The 24,729-nt window shown below is 40.9% G+C and overlaps 1 protein-coding gene across 3 annotated transcripts in view; it reads left to right on the forward strand.

Moving 5' to 3' along the window:
* The window catches only part of SMARCA2 (SWI/SNF related, matrix associated, actin dependent regulator of chromatin, subfamily a, member 2), a 178,777-nt gene that overhangs the window by 43,909 nt on the left and 110,139 nt on the right, over positions 1-24,729 (forward strand). For all 3 annotated transcript variants that reach the window (XM_054031641.1, XM_054031640.1, XM_054031642.1), the window contains exons 7-16: positions 4,147-4,273; positions 5,724-5,897; positions 6,159-6,332; positions 9,757-9,927; positions 15,413-15,466; positions 16,664-16,794; positions 16,986-17,046; positions 19,173-19,273; positions 19,645-19,792; positions 23,537-23,700. In XM_054031641.1, coding sequence (XP_053887616.1) covers positions 4,147-4,273; positions 5,724-5,897; positions 6,159-6,332; positions 9,757-9,927; positions 15,413-15,466; positions 16,664-16,794; positions 16,986-17,046; positions 19,173-19,273; positions 19,645-19,792; positions 23,537-23,700 — 1,305 coding nt within the window. The remainder of the gene's footprint in view (positions 1-4,146; positions 4,274-5,723; positions 5,898-6,158; positions 6,333-9,756; positions 9,928-15,412; positions 15,467-16,663; positions 16,795-16,985; positions 17,047-19,172; positions 19,274-19,644; positions 19,793-23,536; positions 23,701-24,729) is intronic.

Below are 24,729 nucleotides of genomic sequence, written 5' to 3' on the forward strand. Positions count from 1 at the left end.
ACTAGACTTTTCAAGTTGTTTTTCATCTGTAACAGCACTGAAATTCCCTCGCAATCACTAAGTCCAGTTAGAGTTAGAGTTGTACAAAATGTGGATTTTTGTAGTGTCATATAGTTACTTGAAAGAACAAAATCTCCCAGTGTTATTTTCTGAACAAATAACTCTCTTGTAGGAATCATCATAATCTCCTCTGGACCTGAACAAATGTCTGTTGCCGTTAATGGAACTCTTTCTTGCCAGATCAGTAACTCCTCTTGATTTACTGTTCAATCTGTATGAAAAACCTGACTGACCTAATTCTGCTTCAATTTTCTGTACTCTTGAGGACACTAAATGAGTCTCCTGCAGTTATGCAGTAATCCAGCCTTTGTTGTTTCAGGAAGTTTCAAATCTTGTATCTCTTTATCACACTACTTATTGTATCCTATTGATGTTGAGACAAAATAGTATGTAGAGGAGCAGTGCTTAAAATATAGATATTAAGCACAAAAAACCCCAAACCAATGTTAAACTCACCTCTGAGTATGATCATTTCTGTATCTGGGAAATTCTAATGTAGTCCAGCCCTTTCTGAGGTTGACCCAAATATATCCATGTGCAATATGATTCCTAATTTTTCTTTGCAGCACCCACCTTTTCCACCATCACTGTTCTAACTGGTAACTTCTTTAAGGAATGTACCTGCAGTAGTGCTTTGCACAGAGTGCTTTTGCCAGGGCCACATGCCCTCAGTCAGCATTTGTATGATTCTAGTCCATTTCATATAGAAGCAGGTACTTTGGGGTCATCATTGCTCCTGTATATCCCAATAGCCCCAGTAGTCTAACAGATTACTTGTTTTCAGGCCTTCCAAACTGAGACATTTGCTCTCCTGTTGTAATGGACAGACTACCAGGGTTGGTTCACTATACCACAGAAATGAAAGTGCAAGATTAATGGTCAGTGAACTCTGTGGATTGTGGTAATTTACTGTAACAAAAGGTAAATTTAACACCAGTCCAGTGTTCAAGGCCCTCAAAATATCTCACTACTTCTCTATGTAATGTTAGGGTTCAGTGATTGTCTTCCACTCTAATTTAACACAAGGTACAGCAAAGAGACTAGTTAAGATCTCTTCAAGGGATTTTTTAAAAAAAGAAATCTTCTCTGGTGACATATTTATGAATGGCAATTTTATAGCATGATAATGTAGAACTGTACTGTAACAGTGCGCGACGACTCACCCCTGCGGCGCCTCCTGCTGGTACTTTCTGGGAATTAGCTCTCCAGCCGTTGGAGCGCCCTCTGCAGGCTGGTGTCCTGCTTTCCCTGGCCCCCATGTCTCTCCCGGACCCGGTGCCCCTTGCACGCCAGGGTACTGCCCCCGGGCGATACACACCTCAATCTCTGGGTCACCCCTCCTGGGGAACCTCCACCCACTATCCCCACCTCACCTCAGTCGTAGGCTACTGCTAGTCACCAACTAGCCCTCCGCTCCCTGGGGCAGACTGCAGTATAAGCCACTCATCACAGGCAAGGTTGGGTTTGGACCCGCTGCCTCTACCTATAGCGGAGCTGCCCCTCTGCAGCCCTAGTACCCTCTAGTGGACCCTTACTTTGGCCTGCAGCCTGGGGCTCTGCTAGGCTGGAGCTCCCCAGCACTGCTCCACCCTCGGTACCTTCCTCAGCTCCCCAGGCAACCTAGTCCCTCCCTCTCCAAAGGTGAGAGAGAGTATCTTTCTGCTCCTGGCCTCCCTGGCCTTTATAGGGCCAGCTGGGTTTGTTTGGGGTGTGGCCCCAGCTGCGGCTGCTTCCCAATCAGCCCAGCTTTTCCCCCTGCCCCAGCCCTCTCCAGGGCTGTTTTAAGCCCTTCCAGGCAGGAGCGGGTGACCACCCTGCTACAGTACCATTAATAGATTATTCATTCTGTAAATGCAGTCTTCAACAGAGAATTAACTTATATCACCACTGTATCTGCTTCCTTAGTCAATATTTTTTTCATTGTTTCCATTTTTATTTAACGTAGACATATACATAATGTTGTATACTACTACTACTACAATGAAAGATTGCCCAAGCAACTATTATGTGACCCCCCCCCCAAAAGGGGGGGGATTTATTCTGTTTTTTTTTTTTTTTTTGTATTAGCAAAATATTGCAATGTTTGGATTGTGTACACATCAGCAGAATATTTTTTCCTTAAAAACCTTTTATAAAAAAAAGTGTATTTTGTTTGTTTTGCTTTGCTTTGCTTAAGTTTCATGGAAACTGGTGCCTGCAGAAAATTGACCTGTCAATATGTCCAATCCTGTTCCCATTGAAGTCTCTGGTAAAACTTGCACTGACTTTAGTGGCACCAGAATTGGAGCTAGTGTTTTGCCTTTTTACATCTGTGTGCCTGTAAAGTATTATACTTGGGGCTGGTTGCACCACCTATTATGCAGCTTGTGGTCCAAAATATTTAACGACCGGACCACTTAGAATTCATTCAGAAAATATTGCTGGTTATTGATTATAATCCATTTTTATCTAGTTCCTCTGTTTGCCAGAAGCTGGGAGTGGATGACAGGGAATGGATCACTTGATGATTGCCTGTTCTGTCCATTCCCTCTGAAGCACCTGGCATTGGCCACTGTCTGAAGACAAGATACTGGGCTAGATGGACCATTGGTCTGACCCAGAATGGCTGTTCTTATGTATTATTTTGGAGCAGGGGTGATGTTGTAGAATAGGAATGCGTGGTGTATGTGGCTTTAAAAAGCATAAGTTACAATTGCCTTTTTAGGTGTAAGCGGTTCTTTAGTTTGGTTGGTGTGACATAGCCAGTATCCTTAATGTTTTGCTTTGTTAGCAAATTCGTTTACCAGGTTGCCAAATACTCTATTAATGCTATTATCAATTTCTTACCTGTATTATATTGTGATGGAGAGAAGATGAGTGATAGTATAGGTTTGGCTATGAGTCTGTTATCCTTTTCAGGAGGGAGTAGGATCAGCCTTTTAATTTATGGAATCAGACTTCCCTTATAAATCTCCAGAAGTGTGTATGTCACATGTAGCATGAGTAGACTAGATAAATTCTCATCTCCATGGCTTTGTAAAAAATTGGGACAGAAATTCTCTCCTCTGGCTCCTATTGTTGATTCACTTGCATTGCAATGCAGACCATGGCCCAAAATGTTTAACGACTGGACCACTTAGAATTCATTCAGAAATTCTCACTGGTTATTGGTTATAATCCATTTTTATCTAGTTGAAAGAATTCCATGGTTGAAATTACACTGAAGTTAGACAGCACTGTATTTGTAAAAGTGCCAAAAAGCCAAAAGGAATATTAAACCACATGTAGATAGTGTTATTAAAAGTAGCATTTTGGGGTCCATGTTTGTCTGTCATTCATTGCCTGATCAAATATGCCAAGTTACAAGTAAAACAAAACAAAATGCCACTTTAGAAACATTATATAACTACAGTACCAGCACTACAAACTCAGTTTGGAATTTGAAAGTGAAGGTGTGTTCTTTCTGGCTTGTGCACCATGGTTGGTCTTAAAAGAGTTTGCAACTGGAAATTAATTCTGTAGGGGCTGAGTGAGCTGGAATAGAATCCAGCTTGCACTGTAATAGCTCTGCAATGCCAACAGTTTGTTTAAAGAATAAAGAAAGTGAAAACTTAAAGTTTGTCAGTAGAATAAGCACATAGGATTTTAATCACCAACAAGAAACAGTTCTGCTAAATAAGAATGTCCCATTCTTACACAATCACTATTCTGACTGCAATCACACTTTAAAGAGACCTAAAATAATACTCAGTTATTTTATAAAATATTTTTCTTTGTGCTTAACAAACTGGCTTGCAAACACAAAACGCTTGAAAGCATGAGTAGAATAGATCTGCTGAGTTGCTGTTCCCATACAACTAATAGCTAAAATTTAGGGGAGGAGGGAAGAGAGAGAGTCTTCATTGTTCGTTATCAAGGGTATTCCTGTAGAGTAAATGTAAGTCTGATTTTCTCTCCATTCCTAGAAATGCATGTTAATTCAGAATAGTTGGGTATTAGAAATTGACTGAATAGTTGGGTATTAGAAATTGCTTATGTTGCCATATAATAATGATAACTACTGACAGATCTTTCCTGATATCTTTCCCACATCCTTTATCATCTTAGACTTCAGGCTCGAATTGCTCACAGAATCCAGGAACTGGAGAATTTACCTGGCTCTCTGCCTCCTGATCTGCGAACCAAAGCTACAGTCGAGCTGAAGGCACTTAGGTTACTGAATTTTCAGCGCCAGGTAATGCCTTTTACTGAAGGGAAATTTTTGCAGTGATCACAATCGAAAGTGATCTTTCCTCAGCACAGGATATATTGGCAGTAGACATTTACGAAAGTACTGAGTTTAAAGAGGAATGTCAATATTTGAGCAAACTTAACTGAAAAACGCTATTCATAGAAACATCAAATGTACATGATCAGTATCTTGTATTTCATTTATTACTGAAAATGCGTGTGTTCTCTCTCTCCCTCCCCAGCTCCTGTTTAATCCTGCAGTATAGTCCTTAAAATCCTAGATTTATGATCTAGTCTTTCAGGGAGATCATGGGGATGACAGAAACAGATCAAAGAGGAGGACAGGATAGGCTGAGAGTTCACAATCGTAATAGATGTCACTTTTCTGATAATCTCAAAACCTAGTGGGTCAAATTTTTCTAAGAACCAGTTGCATGTTCTCAGTGATACATGTGTGTGATTATTGTGTGTTCCTCACAGTGACCCCTATTTTCAAAAGGCCTGTGGTAATGTGGAGGCTGTGCAGCTAGGCCCAACAAGAGCATGTCCAAGATATAAGTTTGCTCAGACCTTGGGTGCAGGCACAGCATAAGAATTTTGCAAAGGGGCTTTGCTGTGCCAGACTCCCTAGACCCTTGCCATTTGGCTCTCCCAGCTGGCCTGAGAGCAGCAGGGGTGTCAGTTGGCTGCTCTTGACCCTGCCCCTATTGGCCAGCCAAAATTGGTTCCTGGAAGAAATCTTTGGGACTAGCACAGTTTAGTAGTGTGTGTACCATGCTATGTGTATCCTCCTCCCCACTGCCCTAGTGATTCCTTTATAGTAGAGTCTTGTCTGAGGCCAGTTCTCAGGAGCAGCATGCTATTCATTCTGTGCATTTAGAACTGTGTGGCCATGCCTCTCTCAGCCTTAGTAATTCCCTGCTGCTTCCGCCATCCCACTATCTCATGCTGAAAATGAATGTCCCGTCGATGTGTGTGGGGTCAACCAAGTTCAACATCAGATTTAAAACAGAACACAGGTCATCTTGTTCTACCGTGCTTTGTTAAAATGGATTTTCATCTTGGTTGGCCCCTTCCATGCCAGCAGGACAATCATTTTCAACACCAGCTTGTGAGGGAGGAAGGAGTGTGACATCTGCCATGTTTGACCTCTAATATCAGACACACCACTTGTGGACCTGCTTATATAAGTGAAGGTCATACCACTGTATAGAAAGAGGAAGATCCTACAAAGAATGAAGAGCTTTTTAGGATGATGTTCACCTTCTTGCTGCATCTGAGGATTACAGGATCTAAATTTTCAGTATCTCAATGGAAAGCGAAAGGGAGAAGCAGGATTGAAGAGCTCATGAAAAGTTAACTTTCTACCTTCGTATGCTGTATTGGTGACTAAAATTGTTCTTCTGTGAGTGCAGAATGGTGGTTTTTTTAAGTTTGTCTCTTCTTGCTGGTAGCTAAGACAAGAGGTGGTGGCCTGCATGCGCCGTGACACAACACTGGAGACAGCACTGAACTCCAAAGCCTACAAGCGCAGCAAGCGCCAGACTCTGAGGGAAGCCCGAATGACAGAAAAGCTTGAGAAACAGCAGAAAATAGAACAGGAGAGAAAACGTAGACAGAAGCACCAGGTATTTTAATCTCTGCTATTCCAAAATTAATGTATTCCAGATACAGAGAAATGCCATTGAGGTAAGTGTTAGACCTTGCTTTGCTTGGCCAGCTATTACCGTTTTATATTTAGGGATCCCAGAATACAAAGAAATGACTTAACAGAGGCCATACAGTAAGCAAGCAGAACAGTCCAGAATTTGGGTGTTCGTAATTTTAAATCCTGTGTTCTTCCACTTATACTACAATGTCTCAGCTGATTTATTATATTCTTTCTCTAGGAATATCTGAACAGCATATTGCAGCATGCTAAAGATTTTAAAGAATACCACCGGTCAGTGGCTGGGAAAATTCAGAAACTTTCTAAAGCTGTGGCAACTTGGCATGCCAATACTGAGCGTGAGCAGAAGAAGGAAACTGAACGAATTGAGAAAGAAAGAATGAGAAGACTGATGGTAAGGGGTCTTTTGGTAAAATGCCAACTTTGGCATGCTCTGTAGTAACAATTCTAATGATATGAGAGTGGGGAGATAGTAATGTGTTGTATTAAGATGTAGCATATTTTTTATACTATTGGAAAGAGTTAGGAAAAACAAATTAGTGAGCTCCTGAGGATTAGGAAGGCCACTGTGTAAGTTACTTTGTAACTGAGCATTGCTGATCAAACTTTGCTGCAAATACTGAATGTTGCCGTCTTCAGATTTGACTGCCAAACAGCCTGTTTGCTAAGTATATATTAGATAAATTCAGTATCTATTTAATACCTGATATATACTCTCAAGGACTCATATACTTCCTTTGCATGATAAGGGCTTTCTGATCAATTAGATTTTAACTAATATGAATCTAAACATACCTGTGAGATTAGTTGTATGTGCTTTATAGTGGTGGTAGTGACATTATTTGTTTGACTTTGTTCACTTTGAGCCATATTTACTTTTGTTTGAGCCATATTTACCCTTGTGTATATTTGTCTAGCCTCATTACTGGTAATCTGCTCGTGACAGTATAACTGCTGTTTTGTAACCTCCATTAAATCACCTAATCTTTCTAATTTCGTATTTCAAACATTTTTTACAACAGTGCAGGTATGTGGCAAAGTTCATTAGTATATTCACCACATGAAGATCATGTATTTTTTTCTAACCTTTTCATTATAGTTCTAATAACTACTTATGCCTCTATTTTTTTGCAATATTCATCAGGAATATAGTTTGATTATGATTTATGTGCCAAAGAATACATTTGCTGTGTAAATTATTTTTGTAGAAAAGGTAAAGGGAAAAAGGTTATTTCAGTTAGTAGCAGTAACTCTCTCTCCTCTCTTCACACTGTTTCTTCTAGCCCACTCTGGCTTTTTAAAATATACGTATTTAAGCAATGATGATAAATACAGTATTTTCTGGGAATTAGTGACTGTCTAAGAGCGACACTAATTCCATCTGACCATTAATCCCCAGAGTTATGGTCCATAGAAAGCTAGCAGCAAGAGTATCTTTCTTTTTCTTTCCCTCCTCCCCACCACCTCACAATAGTACTACTCATCGTTTCTTTTGAGGGGAAAGTGTGATGGGTCGGCTTCCCATGTGACCATGTCTCTTCAGAGTGCTGTCAAACTGATTGGCAGGCATGTCTAGATTAGGAAAATAGCTTGTGTTTTTATAACATCTTAATTAACACATTTTAACGAAGATAATTTTATATAGGACTTTGCACCTAACGTAGACAAGGCAAGTTGTGTTTAGAAGTGTGTTAGCTGGTCATGGTTAGCACCTTAGAGTAGACTAATATTTTCTTTTTAATATTAGTAGAAATCTGGTAACTTTGTGATCTAATTCTATTTAACAATAGGATTCACTGAGGTCTACCAACAGTAAATCTAATGACTGGGAAACTAGTTATTCTCAATTTTTACAAGCATTTGAGTGACACACTTTTCGTAAGGCACAACATTAGTGAAAGAGCAAGTAAATGTCTAATTTGGGTGAAGATATGGGGCAAAGCCTCAATGCTTGTCCAAAATCTGTCACTACCAACTATAAGGGCTGACTAGATTGGTTTTAAATCACTAAATGAAAAATACAAGTACATGCAAAATACAAATGAAAGATTTGCAGAGGAAAAGAACAAATTTTTTGGCCCTGAGGCCTTTCTCAAGGTTATATACCAGGGGCAGCCAATCTGAGCCTGAGAAGGAGCCAGAATTTACAAACGTTCATTGCAGAAGAGCCACAGTAATATGTCAGCAGCCCCCCCATCAGCTCCCCCCACTCCAACCTGCAGGGGCTCCTGCCTGCTGGCAGCCCCACCAATCAGTGCCTCCCGCTCCCTCCCGCCTCCTGCCCGCTGCGATCAGCTGTTACGCGGTGCACAGAAGGCTCTGGTGGGGATGGGGGAAAGAGTGAGGGCATGGCAGGCTCGGTGCAAGGGGTGAAGTCGGGGCAGGGCCTGGAGCAGAGCAGGGGTTTGAGCAGTGAGCACCCCCCCCCCCCCCGGCACATTGGAAAGTTAGCATCTATAGCTCCAGCCCCGGAGTGAGTGCCTGTGCAAGGAGCCACATATTAACCTATGAAGAGCCGCATGTGGCTCCGGAGCTACAGGTTGACCAACCCTGTTATATACCAATCTACATTATAGAGATCCTTTAGACTAGCTGCTCTAACTGTTGCCATGTTAATTATCAGAAATAAAACATGTAGATGAAAAAAGGTACTCTCGCTGTTTTAAAAACATTTTTACATCCTGAGGTGAATGAGCAGATATCAGTCCAGGATTTGTATGTTAGGAGCACGTAGGTCACATCGCTAATAAAAGTGAGGGGCAGCGGCCAACTTGATGTACCCTCCGACATGCCCAGAACACTAATATCCACTGCTCGCCCCTGAGGCCATCTACCTGTGGACTGTGAGTTGTCATCTTTGTTTTCAAAGACAAATCACTTGAGGGTCATCTTCAATCAGATTTTCTGTCAGGGGCACTTCAGGTATTACTACCCCAGTGCTTACCAAATTCACAGTTGAATTCTTGTGAGGACACAACTGCATGTTGAGCACACGTGGCCTGTGTGTGCACTAGAGAGCCTGTGCTGGCATAGCTATACCAGAAAAGCCGCCTAGCAGAGACTGAAGAAGTTCTGCTGGGGTAGGAAGACTGCCTCCCTAAATGACGTTCGTTATGCCAAGAGAGGCCCTCTTCTGTCAACCTAGCTGTTTCCACACTGGGGTTTTTGTCAGCATATCTGTGTTGCTTGGGGGTTTGGGTTTTTTTCACATCTCTGACCAACATAACTATGTATATAAGTTTAAGTGTCAGTCAGACCTATGCTATGTAGTTATTTCATTCCTTTCTTGAAATGTAGCCCAAATCAGTGGCATTTTTACTTATCTTTTACCCTATATACCAAGAAGTTTATCTTTTAAAAACTAAAAAGTCTCTTCTCCCCTCAAAGACCATGTCTAGACTAGGAAAATGGTCATGTTTGAAACATGCTAGCAGGAAATCCACCTCCTAATTCATAAACTCAAAGATTATTGGATGAGATTTCTAAAGCACAAATCAGAATTAAGACATCCTGCTCTCATTACCTTTCAATAGGAGTTATGTACCTAACTGCACTTTGACCCTTTGAAAATCTTCCCCTTTGCAGCCTTCTGTAAGGCTGTGAGTTTCCTAGGGCCTTACCCATTCAGTGTGTCAAAAAGTATACAATTCTTCCCTTCCTGACCCATTTATTTTGTAGAAGGTCCTCAAGTTATCCTGCACCTCAAAAATGGGAATCGAAGACATTTCAAATACACTTCTATAGTTCCAGTGCTAGTGGTGGTGTTTCTTCTCTGTAAGTGTCTAGACCATGAATGTTGTTTCTCTCTGTGTTGGTAGGCTGAAGATGAAGAAGGCTACCGTAAGCTGATTGACCAGAAGAAAGACAGACGTCTGGCATACTTGCTGCAGCAGACAGATGAGTATGTGGCCAACCTGACTAATCTGGTTTGGGAGCACAAGCAAGCACAAGCTGCCAAAGAAAAGAAAAAGAGGAGGAGAAGAAAGAAGGCAAGTAGAGAACTGAGCTACAACTAATATCTCCCCCCTCCGCCCTGCTAATGTAACTGTTGGTGGGTAAGACCAGAAGAAACCATTGTGATGGTCTTGTCTGACCTTCTGCATAACACAGGTCATAGAGCTTCCACAAAATAATTCCTTTTGAAATAGAGCACATCTTAGAAAAACATTCAGTCTTGATTTAAAAATTGTCAGTGATGGAGAATCCACCACAACCCGTGGTAAATTGTTCCAGTGGTTAATTACTCTCATGATTAAAAATATACATCTTATTTGCAGTCCGAATTTGTCTAGCTTGGGCTTCTAATCATTGGCTCATGTTATACCTTTCTCTGCGAGATTGAAAAGCCCACTATTAAATATTTGTTCCCCATACAGATACTTATAAACTGGAATCAAGTCACCCCTGAACCTTCTCTGTTAAGCTAAACTCTGCATTGGTCTTATGTATACGAGCTTGCTTGAAATTTTATAAACTATGAAATTGCTAACATTAAATGAGTATACATTTTTGTTCCAAAAGTCTGGTATAAGAAATCATGTGGTTTATGCTATTCAAATATTGAATTAGCTCTTTAAGTGTCAGTTTACTAATCAACATGAATAATTCCATAGACTGGAAGGGGGACAAGATTAGAAAATTTCACTGGGTTATAAACTTGATTCATTAATAAATATTCAATAGGCAAGAATTAGCCAACCTACTATCAATTAGCATGTATGTCTCTTAAATTCTATAGATTGGGAAGGTGAGAGAAGGGCTATCTTATGCCAACAGAAATTGGTCCAATAAAAGATATTACCTTACCTACCTTGTCTCTTGTAGTAACATAGGATTTGTCATAGTGAACTACTAAGTGACCATTAGTGTATCAAATCAGGTGGCTTTAGCAGTGGATAATGTGCCTCAGAGAGAGACTGAAAACACCACCATGAAGTGCTTGCTAATTGTGCAGTGTTTCACCTGGAGGCACAAAAAGTGAATATTCCTTCTTGGTACCTGCAGCCAGTTTGCCCTCTGAACAGTTATCTTGAACCTTCCAATTCTGAACTCAGCTCAGTCCTATACTTAGTTGACAGGGCAAGTGGACAGAGCCAGAGAGAGCATTTTGTTTAGGCCCATTTTGTGCAAATCGATAGCTTGGAAATACTGTTGTTTTCTATCTGCATTCTGACCATTTAGTAAAGCCTTTTTAAAATTCACTTTGGATGCTATGAAACATTTCTTTGTTAGTCAGAGAGGGTATGGCTGGGAGTTGAGCAATATTATTTACTTAATAAAATAATTCTGTAAGTGAAGTCATTAAATAATAGTTTGGTATTTTCATGACCCCCCAATTCCTTTCATACCTTGAAGGACGGACAAGATGACCTTCTAGATGACTATCTAATTCTCATGGTATGAGTCTGCTTAATATGAGAGAGAAGAAATAATGGCTCAGAACTTTATTTGCTTGTTCTGCATAAACAAAGAGTGCACCTGCTAATTTTCCTGGTAATTTACCCTTGCAGAATTTGAAATGCTTGCTTGGGTTTCTCCACATAGAGTAAGAGCATGCTAAGTACAGTAACAAGCACCAAAATATAATAACTGGACAATGTTAAGGATGACAGACCTCAAAAGTACCCTTTCCTCCCCTCCATCCTCCTCCAAAAAATGTCAGCTGTGCCTCTTTAAGAATTCTTTTGTAAAACAGAATGAGGAGGCAATATCTTAAAATAAAAATCAGATTTCAGGGTACTTGGCCTACAGTCATGGCAAGAGCAGCATTTGAATTTAACACACTTAATTCTCCCCACAGATATCACACAGCATCACTGTGCTTGGCTTATACAGTGGTATAAACATAGTGTTTCCTAGTATTTCTGTTGACACTCTTGTGTCATTTGTATCTGTGAATGGCCCTATTCCAGTATTTTCTTAGCATAAGTCTGTGCTCAGATGAGAGAATCTTCTGGTGATGTCAATGCATTCATAAGTCTCTAATGCTGAAAAATCGTGTCCAGACAGACCATAAATATCTGATGCAATGTGTTCTGCCCAGCTCAAAACATAAAGGAAAATTAGCAGTAAAATGTTGTGCTTTACCCTGATCATCTTCAGCCTCTCCATGCTAGTGAACTCTGCCATCAAGCCATTTCATTCATCTATAAAGAAAGAGATGAGTCCTAATAAATATGGCTGTGTTTGTGCTTTGATTTATAACTGTGATTTCATTTGTTACTTAAGTTTGACCCACAGTCACCCAGCAAGTTGTCATTGTGCTTTGCAGCCATATACTTTGGATACCTCTGTTCTTGTATTACCTAATCAATTGAAAATGGTTTAATCAATTAAAAACATAATTAAGTATTCCATTCTTACATAGGAGCAGGACAAGAGTCCTTTAGGCTTGCTCCCAAGGGTGAACACTGATGAAGTGGATGGTGCAGAAGTACTTCTTTTCAGCCTCACTATTTATAATTAGGAAATGAAGCCTATTTACCCAAGAGGCCAGACTGGTTACAAAGAATCCATTTTGTGCTCTTGGGGAAATAGGATTCTGGATTTTTTTTCTGGCAATAATTCTGCACTTGTCTGGAATAGCTCCTTTTGAACTGCTCTGGTCTGTTGAACAAGTGCAGAACTGGGTCACTCACTTTCAGTGGAGTTGCTTCTGATAGGAGCCCAAGATTTTTTCAAGTTCTGTAGATAGTTCGTACTGTACAAGTGGTAGGGAAACAGACGGGAGAAGTTCACGATGTAGTCTTTTGTTTAGGACTGTAGCTGACTTTCTCAAATACTCCAAGCACATATGTGATGTAGGCAGAGTATGTCTTCAGTATGAAGTACATGAGTGTCACTGTTTTGCCCTCTCATATGTTTTCATGTATACAGCTTTCCATTTGTATTGTGAGGACGCAGGTAGAGTAGAGCCAGAATAACCAGGAGCATAGCTAAGATGAGGCATTACTTTATGAAATAGTAAATGGGACATCTGCTCTGTAAGCATATTGGTGTCTGAGATCAGCTGAGAAGCACCTCTTTGTAAACAGCCCATATCACTGGCTGTCAAGGATGGACATTGTTTCCAAGTCCTTCTCCTAGTCCCACTTCACCCACTGAAGTTTTCAGCCATAGTTATGAAGAAAAAATACTTCTATACAATTGTCATCGCCCCTCAAGTCATCCTCTATTTGTCTGTGGCATAACTGAATAACAGATATGGAATACCCTCTTTTAGGACCATTGCTTAGGTTCATTGTTGTTTCTGTCCCTGTCTGGAGTGTTTTCTGGTTATGTAGGCTGTAATTTATTGTTCCTGAATGTGCGCATCTTTGTCATCTGATAATAGTTTGGCAGGTGTTAAATTATAATTACTGCTGCTGATTGGCTACAAGTTGTGCACACAGATAGTCTATGCTAAAAAATCCTGTTTATTTGTGTTACCTCATCCTGCTGGTTTGCTTGTTTGATCTACCTGTTATGTTAGACTGCAAGGCCTTGGGGGAAGGGGCTCTCATTTACTATATGTTTTTACTGTGCCTAAGTTGACTGTGACATGGCTGAGAATTAGATGCTACCACAATATAAATGTTAAATAATAGATTTGCACAGTGCTAGCAATAAATTTTTTTTCTTCCAGTACATTTACATATTGCTTCCTCCACTCAACATCCAAATCCTTGGGAACCGTTTGTTGTAAACGGCTCTGCTATCTTGTGCACAAACTACTCTTTACACAGTGTATGACACTGAGGCTTAGTGACTGATTATCTGTTGTGCTGTGCAAGGCCTCCTGATGGAGTTAGCGGGTCTCTTTTCATTGGCTTTAATGAGTTGATCAAGACCATATAAATATTAAAGAGTTTCTTCCTAGGTAAGATGTTGATTCCTGTCTACATGTCTGCTCTTATCTCTTTTTGTTTACACTGTTCATTCCCCCCAAGCCATGCATTTAACCACCATCTTTGCCTTTCTCTCGCTCTGGTCTCCATCTCTTTTTCCATGCAGCCACCGCTGCCTGGCAACCACTCCTTGATCCTCTTTTCTCCCAGTAACTCCTTAAAACACGCCCAGAGAGACTTGTAGAGCTTGGTCCGTCTTCCGACAAATGTTTCTCAGTAGTCAGTAGGAAATGTATATAGACTGACAAAACTCATGTTAAACTTCACTGTGGTGTCACTTTCCATTTTATTGCAACTCATCCCTCCAATCTGTGCATTGTCTCTTGACTGTAGGTTCATTGGCACAGGGACCATGTCATCTTGTTGTCTGCAAATTTTTGGTGCTACATAAATAACAGTCACAATTTTAAATTCTCCATTTCATTCTTTCCATCCACTCCCATCTACTGATTCATCTTTCTCACACAGTTGCCATCATGCATTTCCACTCCAGGTGTACCCCAATACACTGTTTCAAGTGGGTGGGGGAGAACCTAGTCAACCAGTGCAGTTTGAGGAGTCCAGGTCAAACCTGTGCCTCCATGAATCATCCTGATGCCATCATGAATCACCCTGTTCCCTGCTTTCTGTAAACTCTCCTCTTTGTGCACCGTTCAGATTCTTCCTGTCAACACAAATAGCCACTGCCTGGGAGGGCTGAACTGAGATTACACTGGTGTGAGAGCAGAATTTGCCCCACTTGGTATTACCTAGGTATTTCTACCATTATTTCTTTCTTCGAAGTTTCTACTCCTTTGAAACACCAGAATCTGCTGAACAAACAGGCTCAATTTGAGGATAGGATGGGTAAACATAGTGTTCAGAAGGACAGCTAAATCTTGAATGTCTTTATAATTATAAAAAGAAAAGTTAGCTTTTCTTGTTTTAGCCCACATTGCCATCTAAACACACCCATTACTTAAAATAAAGGTGATAGCTTATAAAGAGTAACTGTCAAAATAGCCCATTTTTACTAACAAGATCTTCTTCCTGTGCATTTCAGGTGAAATCTGCTCTCTGTAGTTACAAAGGCAAAATTATACTCCTGTTAGCAGTGCACAGCCAACACTGCAACAGGAGGGGGAGCTGGATTCTGTTTGTTCTTGCACATCATGAATAGAATTGTTAGCCAATTTCTAAGTGCAGAGGCAAATCATGCCTTTCACTGACCCTCATGCTGCCCTGTTGAGTAGGGTAGCCTAAGGCATGATTTGACTTTCAGCATGCTTATTACTGGTGGTGATGCATGGGAAGCGTAGATTCCAGTTTGACTTGGGAGTCAGTTTTTCTATCTGCTAGCCCTACAGTCTTATTATTGTAAACTGGGTGACTCTGATCTGGAATTATTGAGACATATTTAACAGAAACCCCACAATACTGTTTCTAGTCACTTTTCAGAGTGAAATAGCTTTTGCTAAGATTCCAGTATGGAAGCCAAAGCTGTTTTAGGAACAACAAACAGCAAAACATATGAAAATTATTTTATCGTTCATGCTTGGTTATACTCGTCTTAGTTTGAACGTAACATTTTTGTCTGTTTTCATTTCAGAAGGCAGAAGAGAATGCAGAGGGAATGGGATCTGATCTTGGTCCTGATGGAGAGGTAAACATTTTAAAAGCCTTTTTCTCAAAGGAGTAGATCCTACGAAATAAATCACATTATTTATTGCTGGTTGTTAAATATCAAGGAGCCAGATCCCAGAACCTTTACTTGCCCAAATAATCACATTGACTTCAAGGGACTAAGTACAATGGAACTACTTGCATTGGTAAGGGTCACAGGATCAGGCTCATGGGTATTTGCAGATATAGTTTATGCATACACATTGACACAATTTATAATATTTCACAGTATAGGTAAAGTGTGTTTGGAACTCATACTGTAGAATTATGATGAATGTCATCCCAGGTTATCTTTATAAAATATGATCTGGTCATTTTAAATAAAATGATCAAAATATAAAATTAGCATTTGAGAATTTAAATTATAAAGTAATTTGATTTCCTGTATTTTTCCCAAAGTTATGGCTCCTACTAGCTGTAATAGATAAATCTGTATTCTAGACTTGTGGCCCACTCCATTCAGGTACCTAGAGCAGGGATTTGCAGTGAGATAGGACGCACTGTCACTATAACTTTCTTCTTAAATTATGCCCAGAAGTGCCTAAAAAGATCCATTTTTATAACTAGGAGAAAATATATCCGGCTTAACTATCCTCCCGTACAAGCCATTTTTAAAAAAAATCTGAAGCCTAGTCTCTGGAGCATTGTATATATCTGAGTATTCTGAAAATCCCTTTCAGCTTGTGCACATCTACGTGTAAAAGTGGATTTCTTGAGATCCAAGACTTTGTGTAGTACAGTTTATTTTTCAACTATGGTTGTAAGCATAGCACATTATATTATCACATTAGTAGGAAATAAGCCTACATCAGACAGTATGGGATAAAATGTGCTGTGTCGTAATGGCTCCTTTGTCTGTCAGAAATAATTGCAAATGAAAACTTCTCCCATCATGTTCTTTGGGCACTAAACTCTTCAGAGAGGCCAGTAAATACTTCTGGCTCCATAGTCTCCTCATTCAGTTACACTTAATATTGGGATATGCCTTTGGATGATACTTGTGGAGATATTGGGACCTACTGTTGGCCCAGGTGCCGACCAAGAAACTTTTGCTGTGGTTTTCAGTTTTTGTTTTTCTTTTGAAACTTTAACTTTTCAAACTGTTGTTTTCTGTCATTGTCTCTATTGGAAAGAAAGTCCAGATGTCTTATACTATGATATTGGCTTTCACTTTTAGCCCATTGATGAGAGCAGTCAGATGAGTGACCTTCCAGTCAAAGTGACTCACACTGAAACAGGCAAAGTTCTTCTTGGACCAGAAGCTCCAAAAGCAAGTCAGCTGGATGCTTGGTTAGAAATGAATCCTGGGTAAGTAGCTAAACAAACATAACAGGATTTTTAATAACTACTTTCACTTCTGTTGATAGGTGTAACAAGAGAAATATTGTTTCATTACCCAACCTTATTTCATTTAATAGCTGTTTATAAAATGATTTAGAAACATATTGAATCTAAGTGGTTTTTTTCTAACCTTCTATCCTTTTGTCTTCTTGGACCAGCTATGAAGTAGCTCCTAGGTCTGACAGTGAGGAGGAGAGTGACTCTGAATATGAGGAGGAGGTATGTGTACTTACTTATTTCATGTCTAAGAGCATATGAGGGGAAAACCTTGTTTTTCTCTCTGGTGAGAAGGAGGGGCGGGAAATCTCATAAAGGAAAGGAGCAACACGTGAAAACAATTGGAGGGACTATAATGCCAACAAGAAACTAGCCCTTAGTGCAACATAGGAGGAGAGAGGAGTACGTGATCCATTTCTGGTTATTTATAATCCTAATTCAGAACAAACAAGGAGATTCCTTTTGATAACAATATTCTATGACAGGAGATATGGTGACTCTGTTCTGAATAAACTGATAAAATGGATTTGACGAATACAAGGTATCTCCATATGCATAGGTTTGTATTTCTATTAAGAGACATACTTTCTTAATCCTTCTATTATTAAAAAGCCACCAATTTAGGGGGAGGAGGACAGAACAGACAAATTTGCTGTTTGTGGTAATCAAGTGTTTGATTCAGTAATAAGCAAAATTGTATTAAAAGCATTTGGTAGAACACATACACAGAGCTGTTTTTTTAATAGATAAATGTAAGCTTTTGGCAACTTAGCCTGATTTTGTTGTTGCTGCTGTTGTTGTTGTTTTCTTCTTGATAATCTTTCAATGAGAGTAGTTGGCTGTGACCTTTCAGGCAACAGACTGTAAAGAGGGGCTGATTAAAGCAATGACATGTCAGTATATGTTGATTTGTCTACCTTGTATCCCAGATCTTGGGTGTGCTCTAGGGATAAGGAGGCCAATGCGACTTCAGTTACTGCAAATGTGACTATGGTAGCGGGGATAAATTCACCTTAGAGTAGTTTTATTTATTTATTTATTTAAATTAAATATGTAAAAATAAGCCACTTGTGTTTGGAGGGGCAATTCTAAATATTTTCCATTTAGTTCTGTGGATTGCAGGCAGTGGTGATATGGTGGAATTTTCACTCACCACTCAGCATGTTAGTTGTTTGAATATTGTTTTTATCCTATTTTAATCTAGAATCAGAAAATATTGGCAGGGTCCTGAATTAAATATTGCAAGATGCTAAGATTATGCTTAGTTGATATTTCTACAACCTACATATGTTGCAAATAGAATTGCATTGTGTACGTTTTAAAATAGTGTATGGTTTTTACATTTGATTTAACAATACACACTAAAGTGTGGCTCCTGCAAAGGCTTGCACACCGGCTTAGTCTTATGTACTATGAGTAGTCCCACTGAAGTCACAGTATGTCCAATTAGGCATGTGTGTAAGACTTTGCAGATCGAGACCTAATAACCTAACTCTATGGGGTGATGAAAGTGATAACTTCTATTGACCTTAGTAGGTGGTAAGGGCTGTCAGCACCTCCCAATACTGGGCCTTGAGTGTAGTGTAGTATAGACATAGATGTAGAATTAGATAAGATCTACTCTCTATGTAGAAAGGGATGTGCCTATAATTCTGGTACAGTTTTGTGACAAGCAGAAAGAAAGGGAGAAATCATTCTAAAAGTAGTTTGCCTACAGGAGGCATAGGGATATTTGTTTTAACTGATAAGAATTTAAGTTGTTACAAAATAGCATTACTTCAAAGGGAACAGAGATTCTTGGAGAAACCACAATAAGATCTGAAAACCTTTCAGTCCATTTATCATCATCTGCAATATTAATTGGAAAGAAGGTAAATAATAAATAAGGAACAAAAAGTTTAATCTATTTAAAGACAATTTTAATATATCAAACACTAAAACAGCTCAGACCTAGTGGATCTTGTCAGTTTGATTGCTTTTTTGTCTGAATAGAGTGTATGTTATGAATCTTCAGTATGTTTTGAAGAAGGGAATATATATATTCTACTCAATGAACGGGAAAAGAAGAGATGTTTCAAATATGAAGGAATTAAAATGGGAAAATTTGTTTTCTAAGTGTTTTGCAGTTTTACCTTGGTTCACTTACATCACAGCAAGAAGGTTGCACTTGACAGAAGAGGAGAGATGTCAGTAACTCTCTCGTTAGCATTTCTTTTGTTGTAAAGCAGTGTCCAAGGAAAACTGTTGATAAAAACCTGAATGAAGTCTGGCTGATGTTATGACCAAGAAAAATTATACTTTCCTATTTTTCTCTCCCCTCTCCTGTTTTTCTGTTGTCTCCTCTGTAGGATGATGATGAGGAATCCAGTAGACAAGAAGTAGATGAGAAAATACTCCTGGATCCTAACAGTGAAGAAGTTTCTGAGAAGGATGCTAAGCAGATCATTGAGTGAGTGTGTCCTTCTCTGGGGGTAGGAGGTGGATTTCTCCACCCTATCTTTAACTTTAGCTGTGTTACCTAATAAATAAATTAATGGAGATGTCCTATCTCCTAGAACTGGAAGGGACCTTGAAAGGTCATTGAGTCCAGCCCCTTGCCTTCACTAGCAGGACCATGTACTAATTTTGCCCCAGATTCCTAAGTGGCCCCCTCAAGGATTGAACTCACAATCCTGGGTTTAGCAGGCCAATGATCAAACCACTGAGCTATCCCTCCCCCCCTATTTTTATTAAGAGCACTTGAATAAGAAGTGAAGGTTCAGAGCACTGAACAAATTCGTATAGTGTGAACAACATAACTCTGCTTTACCTATCTTCTAGGACAGCCAAACAAGATGTGGATGATGAATACAGTATGCAATATAGTGCTAGAGGATCTCAGTCCTACTATACAGTCGCTCATGCAATCGCTGAGAGGGTGGAGAAACAGTCTGCTCTTCTTATTAATGGATCACTAAAACATTATCAGGTAAGAAACCTAGTTGGAGTTTCCTTCCCAAGTTGTAAAAGCCGGTTTATGGCCAGCTATAATCCTGCAGTTAACCCTTGCTTTATACATGACTTTTGCACTGTTGCATAATGATGGCCGAGTATTTGTATAATATGCTTTTATTGAGTAAAGCATGTTATAATATAATATTTAAAAGTTTATGCACATTAGGAAGGTCTGTAGGAATAAGTGCTTTCATCTCTGAGTGGATCAGATTTGTGTTGCATTGAATCACAAGATATCCATTTGGGTAGAAAACAATTGTCTGGAAAAGAAGATTGGATTCTGCCTTCCCAATGGAAATGTCACACATGACACCTGTATAATAATATCAGCTCTAAGTGTACCTGTAATTATCATCTTCATTGGCAAACAGTAGTGATCCAGTTTGGGTTTTTGCTTATTGTTTTAGTGAAGTACTTTTTATAAAATGGCACCCTAATATTTCAGTGCACTAACCGGTTGAATCCAGAAACCTCTTTATTCTGGATGCTGTTGGCGTGGCTATGGAGAGAATTGTGCTCTGAGGATAGGACTGGGGAGTGGGAACCTTTGCGTAGTCTGTGGCCACTGACACCCTGTGGCCTCTGAAAAGTCATTTGTGGCTTGATTTTTTTGAGGCACTGAGCATCTGTAGTTCCCTAGCAGATTATTGAGAGCTGCAGGTGCTCAGCATTGTTTTCAGTCTGATCACTTGGCTCTCTCAGTTTCCTTGCCTGAAAAATAGAGAATATTACTTTCTTATCTAAACAGCAAGGATGATGTGAAGATACATCTATGAACACTTTAAAAAAAATATAACACTAGAAGGAAGGGCAACCTTAATTCTTATACATCCTAACTTTTCAGTGATGGACTTTGCAACCCAAAAATTCTTTTTTTGTAGTTTTTTTAAAATGCAAACTAAAAACCCAGAAATTCCAGCAAGTCAGATTGGGGCCTAGATCCATAGCACAGACCTCTACTGATTGAGTTAATGCTGTCACTGGCAGCTGTAGCAAGTAGGGTGTTATTCTCTCTGTGGACCAGCACAAGTGGGGGCTGAGGCACAATTTGCCAGTGAGTTTCAGAGCTATTTGCTGACAATAGAGGAATGGTGAGACTCAGAAATCCTGGGTTCAATCCCAGGTTCTTGAGGGGAGTGTGCCTTAGTGGATATAGAGCCTTCTGCCCCAGTCCTTCTCCCTCCTCTTTTCCCCCATATACTCCTCTCTGTCTCTCTCCCTGAACCACTCTGCTCCTATTTCCCTCTGCCCTCTCTGTATTCCAGTCAGGCTACTTCCTCTTTCTTCATGCTTCCTGTGGGCCATGGAGAACACAAGAGTGACTCTTCCTGTTCTTCGTTCTGCTGCCACAGCAGCACCTGCAGCTGGGCAAAGATATTACAAAGTCCTGCTCAGCCTTTGCAGCTCTTGGGCTCAGTAAAGACTGCGAATGTAGCAATTAAACTCCACTAAGTCTCTACTGGGCATGTGTGAACTATGACTTTTCCCCCCAGAGGCTTATAAGTTGGCCAAATTTTGATGAATTCTCACGGGGACAACAAAAGTCACATCCCTACACCAGGGTGACAGTCACCTCCCCATAACCAAATTTCAAGTCCTTACTCCACCAAATTTTGAGTCCCCTCTCCAGAGTATGGAGAATGGTAGAGCTTCTCAATGAAGCAGTTGTAAGAATTTTTTTATTGTGGACAACAGTATATTTTTCTGTAATCTCATTCTTGCAAATATTTCAGCCTGAACAGTTCAAATTTGACTAAGTTATAAATGGAATCCTGCGAAACTGTTTATTTTTTTATAATTTTTCATTTTATTTTGAGAATTTTGTTTGATTTTGTTTTATCCATTTTAGCCATGTGGTGGGGGGAGTTAGGTCCTGCCCCTGGGGGAGGAGAGCGAGAGGCCCTGTGGGGTGGTATTGCAAAATGAGCCCTCCTCACACACGTCGCAGGAGAAGATCCTGTCCTGCAGGGCTGGGCCTGGCTCCCCACAATAGGATCCGACTCTGTGGGTGCTCCAGGGCTGGAACACCATGGAAAAAAGACTGGCAGCCAGTTCCCTCCTTACCCGCAGCAGCTCCCACCGCTGGTGGACCCGCCGATCAACTCGTTCCCCTCCCTCCCAGCGCCTCCCGCCTGCCACGATCAGCTGTTCTCCAGCGTGCAGGAAGTGCTGGGGGGAGAGGGAGGAGCCAGGACAGGGCGTGCTCAGGGGACGGGGTGGAAAGGAGGAGGGGCCTGGGACTGAGCAGGGTTGAGCACCCACAGGGAAAAGAAGGAAGCCAGCGCCTGTGCTCCCCACTACAGGTGTTGTGACCTGGTGCATGTTGCTCACTCAGATTTGGCCCAGCTTCCCCTCTGCCATTGTGATGGAGGAGTGGCCAGGACAAACCTTGAATGGTGCTTGACATGTGCTGGGTCACAACACCTGGAGTGGGGAGCCAGGCCTGCCGCACAGGGCAGCAGCTGATGCTGTAGGTGAGTTTTAGAGGCTTTTTTCATCTTATATGTTTTTCTTTATTTTGTGTTATTTCACATTTGCAAAAAACACAGGACTCTAGTTGTAAGCAAATGAAACAGAGTCTTGTAATGGAAAGTATTAGGCAACCTCAACTATAGGTGTGACAGGGTTGGGACTCACCACCGCAGCGTCTCCTACTGATCATCTCGGGGAATCGGTTCAATCCAGTAGAGCGCCTCCTTCTGGTGGTGTCCCGTCTGTCATCCCGCCAGGGGTTGGCGTGTGGACCCGCTGTGCTCCCTACACACAGGGTCCTCTTTCTAGAACACTGCCCTCCGACAGTGTCCTTCTGTCTGTTTGCGCCCCCTTCCGGGGCGGGGGGGGGGGGGGGGGGAATGATCAACAGTCCCACACCTTTAAGTCCGATCCCTACAGTCCAGGATCTGACGTAGTTCCGACTGGCCACTCCCTGCAGCCTATGGCTGAGTGTATGGCCAAAGGGAACAAAAAGGGGGAAGGGACCCAGGCCCGCTCACTACTCTGAGTCCCGGTCCAGAGGCCCTCTAGCGACAGCCTTGCTGTCCTCCTTCTCCTTCATTCTCTGACTACTCCTATGGACCGCTTCCCCAACAGCCCTTCTCCCCACTAGGCCTTTTCCTTCCAGGCCTGCCGCCTGGCAGGCTACAGGGTAGGACCTTCTCCCTCTCTCTAAGGCTGGCCGGCACTGCACTGTCCGTGGTGCTGGAGACAGACCTTCCCCTCTGAAGGCCTGGGATAGACTGACTTCTCTTGCCCTGAGCAGTCTTTTATATGGCTGAGCTGGCCCTGAGTGGCCGTCCCCAATCTGGGCCCTGATGGGCCATCCCCAACTTGGACTCTGATTGGCTCGCAACAAGCCTTTCCCTTATTGGTTGCCGGGACATGCAGGCACCTGGGCCTGCCCCAGCCCACACTCTCCGTGCGTGGGGCAGCCACCCCACCACAATAGGCATTGCTACCAACTCTGCCTATAATATAAAAAATCTTCTGCTTGTACAAAATAGAACTCTGAAGCTTGGTCCATATTGGACCTAAATATCAGCAGTGACTTTCATGCAGATATGATGGGATATTACTTATGTGCTGGTGGTTCCCAGTGCATCCACTGTTGAAGGAAACCCAGCACCAAAGCAGTAAGTGAAGTGAAAGCCTTACTTCAGTAATATAGAATTAATTACCTGTGCAGCTCTCAGATAATTGAAGCGATTATTCTTCATTTCAGATCCAGGGCCTGGAATGGATGGTTTCACTTTATAATAACAATTTGAATGGAATTTTAGCTGATGAAATGGGGCTAGGAAAGACCATACAGACTATTGCACTCATCACGTATCTGATGGAGCACAAAAGACTCAATGGCCCCTATCTCATCATTGTTCCCCTTTCGTAAGTAAAGAAATTCATTCCACTGTTATCTTTCTATGCATTGCAAATTGGCTTATTAGGAGCACTCATTTGTTTTTCACTTAATGGTGAGATGAAGCACGCAGGGGGACTACATTGAGTACATACTCTCAATCTAGTCTTGATTATTTTGCCACACTGATTGGCTGGCATTGTGAGGATGACCAGATGGATGATAAAAGCACTTTGTTCCATTATTTTTGCTGTCCACTCAGCAGGCAACTATATGGTATCTCTTATTCAGTGTAACTTATTCCTGACGTGATCCACAAAAGAGGAAATGTACCTTTCTTCTCTTTTATATTACATGCTGCAGTTTTCCCTGTTCAGTTTTTAAAGTGCTACTTTCAGCCTATTATTAGATCTTTAAAAGGCACCCCACCAAATATTAGGTAATTGTGCTTTAACAACACTGGATTTTCTTGTAAGTATCGTATAAGTAACTGTCTGATGTGGAGTTGCTTATTGTCCCTAACCATTGATCTCCAACCTCTGCCCAGTGTATTCTTATTTGTCTTATTTTGTTCCCTTTATTTATTGTGATTTTTCTGAATGTGCACTACTCTGGTCTCTGCAGGAATTGGTTTTTGGTTTCTTGAAACAGATTATTTTAAAGAGACATTATCGAGTACTGTAAAACTTCTGTAGTGTTTTTTTTTTTGTCCCTAAGTGATACATATCTTACAACTGGTTGTGGAGTGGCTTTGGCATTCTAATTAGAAGGTGGCGAAGAAAGTTACCAGTTATTTGGGGCTTGGTGGTGTCTGTTGGTGTTAGCACAATACAAGTTATATTAATTATTATTATACCTCATGTGGTCTACTTTGAAGTGCCCCACCTTCTGGCTCTGCTGCAGCAACCATTAACTAACTTCCAGAGCTATGTACAATCTTACCGACACTAGTGATGCCGGGCTCAAACATAAAAAGAAATGCATGATTGGGGGGAGAGCCTTGTTATTAAAACAGTGTTTCCAAGGGGAAGGAAGTGGTGCAATCGATTTTTCAAGAG

This window comes from Malaclemys terrapin, chromosome 6 (assembly GCF_027887155.1).
Source record: "Malaclemys terrapin pileata isolate rMalTer1 chromosome 6, rMalTer1.hap1, whole genome shotgun sequence".
NCBI lineage: Eukaryota > Metazoa > Chordata > Testudines > Emydidae > Malaclemys > Malaclemys terrapin.